Source organism: Neodiprion lecontei, chromosome 5, assembly GCF_021901455.1.
Source record: "Neodiprion lecontei isolate iyNeoLeco1 chromosome 5, iyNeoLeco1.1, whole genome shotgun sequence".
In the NCBI taxonomy this organism is placed as follows: Eukaryota; Metazoa; Arthropoda; class Insecta; order Hymenoptera; family Diprionidae; genus Neodiprion; species Neodiprion lecontei.
In genome coordinates this window covers 35,154,104-35,164,434 of record NC_060264.1, presented here as the reverse complement: position 1 = coordinate 35,164,434, position 10,331 = coordinate 35,154,104, and the positions used below count along the sequence as shown (strand labels likewise).

The 10,331-nt window shown below is 42.0% G+C and overlaps 2 protein-coding genes across 2 annotated transcripts; one reads left to right on the top strand and one right to left on the bottom strand.

Annotated features, from left to right (window-relative positions):
• Nucleotides 1–638: 638 nt before the first annotated feature.
• Nucleotides 639–2,621, top strand: LOC124294767. The gene is made up of 3 exons (XM_046741738.1): nucleotides 639–895; nucleotides 1,005–1,082; nucleotides 2,180–2,621. The coding sequence occupies exons 1-3, from the start codon at nucleotides 680–682 to the stop codon at nucleotides 2,270–2,272; spliced, it is 387 nt and encodes a 128-aa protein (XP_046597694.1). The 5' UTR covers nucleotides 639–679; the 3' UTR covers nucleotides 2,273–2,621.
• LOC107217308 (sodium-dependent nutrient amino acid transporter 1) lies at nucleotides 2,336–8,190 on the bottom strand. Its single transcript, XM_015654797.2, has 10 exons — nucleotides 7,951–8,190; nucleotides 6,538–6,597; nucleotides 6,378–6,458; nucleotides 5,831–6,315; nucleotides 5,000–5,374; nucleotides 4,720–4,909; nucleotides 4,459–4,635; nucleotides 4,119–4,395; nucleotides 3,953–4,047; nucleotides 2,336–3,280 (listed from the first exon to the last, which is right to left on the bottom strand). Exons 1-10 carry the CDS (start codon nucleotides 7,963–7,965, stop codon nucleotides 3,110–3,112), a joined length of 1,926 nt encoding a protein of 641 aa, XP_015510283.1. The 5' UTR covers nucleotides 7,966–8,190; the 3' UTR covers nucleotides 2,336–3,109.
• Nucleotides 8,191–10,331: the final 2,141 nt, after the last annotated feature.

Genomic DNA, 10,331 nt, shown 5'->3' with positions numbered 1-10,331 from the left:
GAGAATGTCGAGACCACCGTACAAAGAAATGCCGGAGAAGGTTGTCCTTGAGAAGACCGGCACCCACGTGGAAGTAACAGCTGGACCTTACACGAAGCGGGAATTGCGTCAGTTGCTGCTGTCGTCGCTCTCGCTACTTTCTGGAATCGGGGATCGAGAGGTAATTTGATTTCCAGGACGACCTTGTGCTCGGGTTGTACTCGACGAACGGTTCATAAGGTGAATTTCTATATCGCAGATCGAACTGATGAGGCTGTCGGGTCTGGATCCGGACGATATACGGAGTTTCAAAGCTGGCCAGACATTCGGAGCTGATGGGAAGGAACTGTTCGATGACCCAGACAAGACATCCGCAGCTCTACGGCTCGTCGAATTGATCGCCAATGAAGGGAAGCGTGACCTTGAAAATGATCTCGCTGATCTACTTCGAAGCAAAGGCATCAGCGACGATCTGTTGAAACGGATTCTTACCTACGGGCTCAACGACGAGACAATCAGGTGAACCAGTTTATCCTAAAACCAGTTTGCAAGTTTAAAGGTCAGTCGGAGTCGTCTATCTGCTACCAGTTTCCAATTTCGGTTCAAGTAAACGAATGTAAAAAAACCACTACTAAGTACCGTGACGATTTTATTCAGATTATTGAAAGCATTGGGTTTCACTGACGAAGAGATAGCCCGAATGTTGGGCACTTGGCAAGTATTGGCTGAGCAACGCAGCCGGTCGGAAGAATCTTGCCCATCGATGCAGTCTTATTCGGAAGAGTATATGACTCTCGAGGGTTTTTACTTGATGAGTAATTTCAGAAATCCCTTGACGAAGGCCCTCAGCGATATTACCAGCAAAAAGCCTTACAATCCTGCTGAGTATTTCGGTCACTGGCTTCTCAACTACAAGGTACAAAGATATGCAGGTCTACTGGTTATGTAAAATACATGAGTAAACACTGAAATCAGATCACAATGATACTCGACTGAATATCGTTCGATCTATTTTATGGTTGAAGATTTGTGAAGAGCGTGCACAAAAGCAGAAAGAATTCGACGCTGAGCTTCAGGCTGAGAGAGAAAGACTTCGAATCAAGGTCAGAGTTGGGTTTTTATCGATTCATCGAGCAGCTTTGAAGCTTGCTTTTTATTTCATTATCGGGGTTCCTTATTGACCGATTGACAGGTAATGCTGAATACATGCACATTTTTTAATAACTCTGTTATTTCTCGATGGATTTGAACAAAAATTAGTATACTATCGTCTTTGGGGTCGTTGAATCCGAATTGGTAAGCAAAATTGAAAAATTTAATATGAGGGACTGAAAATGGTGGCTTTAATTACCGGTAATTACGACCAGGCCTCAGCACCCTTGTACCAAAAAGTCAAGAAGTGGAATAAGTCTTTTGAAACTTGTTACACGGGGGGTTTTGGAGTCGGTGATGATGAATTCATTAACAGAATTAAAGGATACAAAATGGCAACGACAATAATAGAAATTTTTGTAAAACTAGGCAGTTCATCTAAAAATCATTACTGGGTTCTTTTTTGGGACGCCGATGACGACTCCCTTATCAGATTTGAAGAATTGCAAAATAGAGGATCCAAAATGGCGACGGCAATACTTGAAACTTTTGTAGAACTAGACAGTCGATCTGAAAATCATCAGTTGGGTTTTTTTTCGGATCGCTGACTATGAATCCAAAATTGGACACTAAAAGAAGAGAAAAATAAGCATAAAGTATGTAGTAAAAACTTAGCCATAGTCAAAATAAAACTGCATACCTAAATCTGCAACTGAAGGTGAAAAAATTTACAATGAAACTTAAAATTTACCCTGAAAAGCCCCTATCTTCATCCTCAGGGGGTGGCAGATTCATAAAATTAGCTTTTGCAACGAAATCGCAGATTCCAAAATTTCGAATTTCAATATAACAACGAAATTCATAATAAAACGGAAAATTTACCCTGACCCACCCCTATTTTTACTCCCAGGATGTAACAAATTCAAAAAATAAGTTTTAGGACCAGGGACCCAAAAAAACTCCGCGTACCAATTTTGGTCTAATTTGGTCGGTTCAGTCAACGTGTGTGGCTACCGGTTTTGGCAGGAAATCTGGAAAACTCGTACCAGTCAATCTGTTAATCCATTGACGGTATTCGTGAACTTGACTCCGACATTTTCGTCAACAGGTGGTCTCTGAACCGGAGGACTTGGATCGTGTCCAGGATATGGAAGAAGAGTTGGTCGAGGACTGGAATTTTATCGATTACGAAGCGGACTAGGATGCCTGCTTCATATGAATGAAGGTTCCCGTCATCTCAATGTCGATAGAAATGAGTATAAAGTAGGTATACAGTATGTATTTAAATAGATATACGTATAATTGATTAATATTTTTTGTCCACTTTTTTGCTATGTCATCATTGCCAAGAGATAAAATTGTACTCTCTTTTTTCTACACACGAAAAACCGTCAACTTATTTACTAAAAGAAATACTGATAATTGCGAAACACAGCCGTGAATCATTGCCCTTTTTGCAATCGGAACTCGTATATATTACATATCTATGTATACGCACAGCGTAGCTAAAATGAAACAAAAAAAAAAAAAACAAGCGTTGATATCTCCCGTTGAGTAAATACCATTTTCCATCATGGAGGTAGCACATAGATTGTGAGTAATAATAAATTAGCAACAAACAGTGAATACAATTATTAGGAAATGTTTGTTACTGCAATGACCGTATAACACGAGATGGTTATAAAAAAAATTTCGCAAAGAAATTTATGTTTCCTTACAAAATAGATATGATAATAATAATAATAATAATAAAAACAATAAAAACAATAATAATTACAGTATCAATTATAACAAGTGCAACTTCTCGAAGTTTTGATTTAGCAACTTTCTAGCGATCTAATTTTTTATCTTCGTGATATTTATACTATACATTGATTGGCCTGATGTGCTTGCACTTGGCATGTGTCTTACAAACGTAGCGTAATAAAGTCGAGAAATAAAAAAATTACGTGTAAAGTGCCTTATCCTGTTAAATCTAATTGGCAATCGGCAAAGCGTCAATGGTGATGATGAATATTCCATGTAACTGGGATTTAGATTACAACTTTTCCTCGCAGCCTACCAGCACATATAGGATCTGCTTAGCCTTTGAGGCGGTCCTCTCGGCTCGTCTTTTTCTAGCACATTCCTTGAATTCGCGCCAGGAAGCCAGTCGCGCCGGGTTTTTTGGGCCCCAGTGTTTGGAAGGCTCAAAAGCGGCGTATATCATCTGCAGGTGCGGACATAACGGTTATTGAAAATTGTGATATAGTCTGCTGCTTCAAATTGCGGACGACGCTTGAACTATCGATAGTAGGGTTCAGAAAGTAACAGAGTAGGAGACGAAATTCCGGAATACAAAATTGGGCCACATTTTAGCGCAGAGTTAGTAGTACCGATTTTTTGACACTCATAGCGTCTGTGTTCTTTGGTCGTTCAAATATTATGAGTATTAAGTGATGACCAAATGTTGACAGCTGCTGGTTTTACATGTTTCGAACGACCGAAGAAGAGGAACGAGCCGAGTGGAAGAAATTAACATTACTAATTCTGCACCAAAAATGGGGAGATATAGGGAAAACGATCGTAATGCATAAGAAACGGCCGAAAATCTAGAATAAGATCTTTCTACACTAGGGGCGCTAGAGTTGCTAACGTCAGGTTTGTTAAATTCAAGAAGGAGAATGCCCGTCATACCACGTGATACAAACAATAACAAACGGACGCCGTCAACCTGACATTGATATCACCAGTTCTACCCTCATGGACATTGTGAGAAAATGATATTTCTCCTTTTTTCTGGCCGCAAATAAAACCAAAAAAACCTATGTCGATCATTCTCCTTATATCTAGGATCCGTGAACTTGTTAGTAGTACTTGTTTAACCCGAAGAGCAACTCACCTCGGGTAGCCCCAGATTTCGCTTGGAAATTATCGTCACCCCCATCCACAGGGGAATTTGGATAGCTCCAAATGTCATGAGCAGCCATCCAGCAGCTGAAATGTATCCACGGATGAATATTTTTGAATTTAAGAAACGTACTGTCGATCAGGGAGAATGATCTTACTGTGGGCACTGTCTGGATACGAAATACCGCTGTACTTCAACGGCTCCATTATCGCGATCGTGTAAATAAGAATCGCAGCGAGAAGAAGCGGCGTCACGACGCCCCAACATAGCCTCCAGTAAACCGACGGCCGTCTGTCGAGCATGAACTCAACATCGTCAATGAAGTTCTCCAGTCCGTAGACCCAAAATATACCAGTCACCTCAAACGTGGCGAGTACAAAGACGATGAAGGATCCTGCGTAGTAATCGACTAACTGAAGCACAAACTGGCCTCCCTGTTTTCGGGGTGAAAGAAATCGTCAGACCAACGGTTAAATTGCATGAATTTGCATACTTACCGGGGTGCAGTAGACCATTCCAACCAGAAACCCGAAGATGGACGTTCCTAGGACAACGTGCCAGTGTTTCCAGGTTGGGAACTGGTCGCAGATCACGCTGTTTATTCCACCGGCCAAGGCAATGGCGCTGCCGATGCCCAATACGTATAGCATGAGAAAGAATAGAAAGGAGAAGGCCTGAAATGACCAGTTGAGAGATAGATTTGCTCAGTTAATTCTCACATGCAATAGGAACGCGAGAGAAGCTAATCGTAAACGTACCTGTGGCAACACCGAAAACTTGGCGATGGCGTCTGGATACGATATGAAGGCGAGACCAGTGCCTCCCCGAACAACGTTGCGAATATCGTCGGTGCCGAGTTCGTGGGCGAGATTACCGAGTATTCCAAATATCGTGAAGCCAGCCATGAGACTGGTGAAAGTGTCGAGGGTCGTTACAACCATCGCGTCTCTGAGGAAGAGTCAGAATTATCGCATGGTTCACTATCCTTAAAAACCTGATTACGTGGGAGCGAAACTGTCTAGATTTATCGAAATATACCTGTATATGTTGTGGTCGAATTCGTTGTACGACGAGTACATAACCACTCCGCCAAAGCAAACCGACAGAGAGAAGAAACACTGCGTAACCGCTGCGTACCAGACGTTCGGGTCGAACAGTTTCTCCCAATTCGGTTTGATGAAGAAAATGATTCCGTCGATGGCGCCTTCGAGGGTCACAGCTCGGATGAGCAGAGCTATCATAATTATGTAGGGAAAGATGGCCAGAAAGTAGGCCGCCTTCCCGGATCCCTTCACTCCGCGGGCAAGTACGCCGAATATACAACACCATGCGAAAAGTAGGCACAACGTAAGCCTCCAATCAGGTAGCCCGATGCCATCATCAATGTTCTCCTTTTCCCTCAGAACAGTTTTCCTATAGTATAACAAGATGTTGTAAACTTTATCCTGCACTGACAATAAAGGTATCCCAGGTCGATCTCTTCGATTTGATTCCTTTTGTAATATGTTATAGTAAACTAAAGACCGAGTGATGTGCATTTTTTTATCTGCCATCAAACACTTTAAGGGGGAGAAACCACCCTCCAAAATAAGGCATGTCGAGTGAAAATTTCGCAGTTTTAATTTTTTTTTTTTTAATACTGAGAGAATTGCTTTTTTCATTTCTCGATATGAGAAGACTTCTCCAGTTGGATTGGTTAAAAAATATTATGTTTTTGTGGGTAAAACTGCCAAATCACCTCTTGACATGCCTTACTTTAAAGGGTGGTTTTTAGTCTACTACAACATATTACAAAAGAAATCAAATCGAAGAGATCGACCTTTGATACCTTCCTTGTGAGTTGGCTTATCTTTTGATAGCAGAACTCACGAGAAGTATAGCTCCGCGGAACTTCTCATCGTCCCGTTTCCGGCTATTACTGAATCGTTGGACTTGACAGAGTCCACGCAGCCATCCCACTCCTCAAGGCACCTAGACCACGGGAGTTCGTAGCTGAAACTTTTGATCAGATAAAATAGCGTCAAGGACATCAGAGAGCAGTAATACGTCCCGACGGAGATCATCGAGAACATCTGCGCCCAGCCGACACCTTTAAAGCCAGGAGCCAGGGCCCACATCTTGACCGATGATCTGCTGGTGAACTGGCCCATTATCATTTCGAGATAGTAGAACGGCTTGCCGACGACGAAGAGGACGATTATATACGGAATGAGGAAGGCACCGCCACCGTTTTCGTACGCCGTGAAAGGAAATCGCCACACGTTGCCCAGGCCAATGGACATCGCGATACAAGACATCAAAAACTCGAGTCCACTTCCCCAAGTCGCTCGCTCCTCGCCGTCCTCGGCTATGGTCTGAAATCGTGATGACGACCATGTTTTATTACGGGATTCGAAGAGGCTTAGGACCAGCTTACCATTTGTTCCTTAGGTGCGGTGGACGGCGTTTGAAAGTGACCGAAGTTGGAATCATTATTCCCATACTCCCTCGCGATTTCCTGAAATATTGTTCAAGGATCAGAAATTGCCGATGGGGTGGAATCACACCGAACAAACTCGTCTTGATATCGTACTCACCTTACCCAGATCGACGGCTGCACCGTCGTCGCCGAGAAAGGACGGATTCCGCCTCCCATCCTACGAAAGAAACACTCAGGTTACGCAACGGCTGATGAAAGGGGCACCAGTCGTAATCTGAAATATATTTCGCCGCGATTCTGGTTTGTGTGCGAGCCACGGTATTCCCCACGTGCTTAATAATGACATAACGCCTGACCGACTAGTCTTACAGGCATCTACGAATGTATGGGTATTCCGTATAACACCGGCATGCGAATAGTTCGGCTATGGTTTGAAATTGTTATATCGAATCGAATGCTGGGTCGATAATTTACCGGCTTTTATTACCGTTGACTATGAAAGTATCGCAAGATCGCAAACACGAAATGCTATCTCGCTGTCGCGGGTTGTTCTATTGACGTTCACTCTGCCATGAATGGTAACTAGCTGATTTCGACCTTCACTTTTTGCATCGCCTAGTTGATGCGACGCGGCCGTGTGCATATATTATTACAAAACCAATATTCAGAACCTGATTTTTCCTAGGCTCGTCACATTCTCCAGAAATCGGTCGTCTTCTGAGAACAAGTATTCTATAAACTGTGCCAATTTAAAATCCTCGGAAGATAGCGAGCAGTTAAAAAACTGTTCGGATTTATAATGAAACCGTAAACGTCAATTTTGTTGACTATGAAACACGCTTCGACATCGGGTAGTGGCAAAAGTATGTTAATTGTTTTAAAGGGACTCGCGTGTATTACAAAGCGTGAATCCCGATGTTAAACGGACTTGAGTCGAGATTCCGTCTTAGGGCACTTTCTATTTTCAATGCTATTCTTTGACGCATAGTTGTTCGCTGGCCATAATTTATTGATCAATGCCGAAGTAGCAAGTATATTTTATACGCATCATTCAGTTGCACGGTACCTGCACAAGAAAAACCAAACCATCCAAACTTCACGGTGTCCACACTTTCGGAATGTATTACACTACTGCGATTGCGAGATAAAACGTGTTCTCAATTTTTTTTTTTTTTTTTACCGATTTCACAAATGTATCTTACCAATTTACGTCTTGGTATACAAAACAGGACTACATCATGTACTCGGCTTGACAGACAACCTTTGCGAAATATATACGTATGCGTAACGATTTCCGACCGATTCTTTTTTTCAATCAATGTTCACGAGACGAGCACTTTTTCGCGACTTATATCGCCGCTCTGATTTTCTCTCACAATTTTGAAGTTACACTGTTGGAAATGCGGTGTTAAATGAATATTCTGTAGAAGTCCACACCATTTTGGTGTTGATTTTAAGACCACTTGGTGTCGAGTATCGACCGATTTACACCGACGATGTTTGTACTTTAATTGACATCGTGAATTTTCTGACAGTGTTATAAGGGTTTATCGGAATATCGCCTACCCACCTTTGGCACGACCATCCTGCCCGCGGGTTGGTCCCAATTGCCTCACCAGCCCAAGTCTAGCGATTCAAATGCGGGTGGACACTGCGTGAGCATAACACCCAGAATCGAAACCCACAGACTATGGACCACTACAGGGTGATATACTGCTTTCGACGCGATTTACGGGAGCAGGTGGACAGCAGCGAAGGAGGCGGAGATCTGCAGGTGCTGTTCTGCCGAAGTCGAACCACTTACTGCCTGTCGGTGATCACCAGTTGGAAAAGTTTAACATCGTTCGTTACGAAGTAGGGATAGTTGTACTTCGCCTCTCTGACCTCAGCTATTCGGTTACCACCGGATATTTTTTATCATCCTCTTTTTCCCCCCTTGCTTCGTCCTGAATGTGGTCCGCGGGAAGGTTTATGTTTTGGGCAGCCTCTTTTACCGCGGCATCGCTAAATTAGTGTGCGCCATCGTACGAGAAAAAAAAGTTTAATAGCAGGCACATTCTTTTCGGACTCTTTCATTTGCTCGTGGCGTTACAGACTTCAGTGCCATTGTTAACGGTAACTGCCAATGAATCGTAGCATTTATAGCAACGCTGCTATAACCTGACCGTGGAGATGTGAACACTTTTTTGAATCTTTTCTGAAAGGATAAAAATTCCTAAATATCGAAATCGTTATGTTCCAATTCACCGAACTCTGGTTATACCTAATATATACTCTCTTGCACGTAGATGTCGAAGTGGAGCGAGTCTTTCACACTTTCTTATTTACTTTTTGTCATACATTCGAACAAATCAACTCATATTTATGTAACATTATAGTCCATCATTCGCTGATCAAAAATGAGAAAGTTTCGTAGACCCTATACAAATACGTTGACAGAATGACAATTCCGAGTGCACTGAGCTCCGCATTCTTAAATTATCTACCTGTGTCTGTTGCTGATCTGATTTAGCACGCTGAATCCCGGCTGTGAGAGCACATATACGTCAAAGTTATGGTGCAGCTACATGTACAACGCTCAAGGAAATTCCGGTATGGATAGTTAAAAGTCAGATCTAACTCGAGGTTATCCTCATGTGTGTAAAGGTCCTCGACTATTCCGCGAACGCGTCATGCATGACGTCAGTCATAATCTTATAATACATTCAGACTACCGATCTCCATCTGTTCGCGTCAATCGCTGAAAGACGGGACAAATTTTTGGTTTTCCCACTTCAGTCTGGAGACGGGAATGTCGAGAATTCGTACGCGCAAACCTAGAAACTTGTAAAGCTCAGGGAATTTTGAGACTGTCGAAGAAATAAACTCGTTCTTATACAAAGTAAATGTTAAGAAAGAAAAGATTGCAATCAAAATGTATTTTCGTCGCACCACTTCGTACATTGTATATTTATTATTTAATGACAAACCTTCTTTCGTTTTTTTTTTTCTCACGGGAAATCGCAGGCTATTGTTTGTAAATTGGTAGTTAGACAGTAAGATAGTTACTATGTAGGTAAGATTGAAGATATTAGTAAGTAATGTGTAAAAAAATTTGGCAATCATCAGTGGTATATTTCTAGACAGATTACTGGAACAATCCTATTTTCAGGCGGGAATACCTGGAATAGTCGGGGAATTTCAGATTCCAAAAAGCATGCAAACCCTGAATGTAGAACTGGCATTTTACGATGTTACGTTGATCTGAAATCACACAACGATTGCAGTAGAAGCAGGTGTATAATGTGTGTGTATGGGGTATACATAACTCAGCGATTTGAACCTTGCATGGAAAGGCACGGCACGGCACAAAGCATTATCTTACTCTCACTGTCACTCTCACTTTTGCACGTTATTGAGACACCGTGTGTCGAGGATACGGAGGAATGTTGAAAAACTGCGAGTACAGCAAGCCTAGATTTAACATCATTCGGAGGAATAGTCTCTGAGGATTTTTTTTAATACAGTACGCATAGGCGGAAATCGTTTATTAGTAATCCCACGATCGTGGAAAATGCCCGTTGCATTGGCTGTTTCTTTGTCTCGTAACTGTGAGAAAATATTTTTCGAAGCAGATATTCGCAACAATACATATTATGATCTCCGATGTCAACGTCGCAGTATTGTTAACCATTGTCAATATACGTGCCAACGCAATTTTTCTTTTCAACTGCAATTTATTTCGAACAAACAACTTCTATTCACCGATACCCATCTCGGTGGAACGATCGGGTGATAAATATTCACTCTTTGACATACAATGGACGCTAGACGTTTTTCATTTGTATCCCACGATCAGAAGACTGATCAACAATGTTTTATGATGAATTCGCGCAGTACGAAATAGAGATAAACGAGTATGATAAAAAAGTTTGCATTACTTCCGACTCCCCTAATTTGGTTGAGGAAAAT

What these genes read in the sequence shown, in the direction of transcription:
- LOC107217308 (XM_015654797.2), bottom strand. An exon ending in GAATGGTCTACTGCACCCCG is followed by an intron (nt 4,396 to 4,458) that starts GTAAGTATGCAA and finishes CCCCGAAAACAG; the next exon opens with GGAGGCCAGTTTGTGCTTCA. An exon ending in GTATCCAGACAGTGCCCACA is followed by an intron (nt 4,048 to 4,118) that starts GTAAGATCATTC and finishes GATACATTTCAG; the next exon opens with CTGCTGGATGGCTGCTCATG.
- LOC124294767 (XM_046741738.1), top strand. Translation starts at nt 680, where the DNA reads ATGTTGGGCACTTGGCAAGTATTGGCTGAGCAACGCAGCCGGTCGGAA. An exon ending in ACTGGCTTCTCAACTACAAG is followed by an intron (nt 896 to 1,004) that starts GTACAAAGATAT and finishes TTATGGTTGAAG; the next exon opens with ATTTGTGAAGAGCGTGCACA. An exon ending in GAGAAAGACTTCGAATCAAG is followed by an intron (nt 1,083 to 2,179) that starts GTCAGAGTTGGG and finishes TTTCGTCAACAG; the next exon opens with GTGGTCTCTGAACCGGAGGA.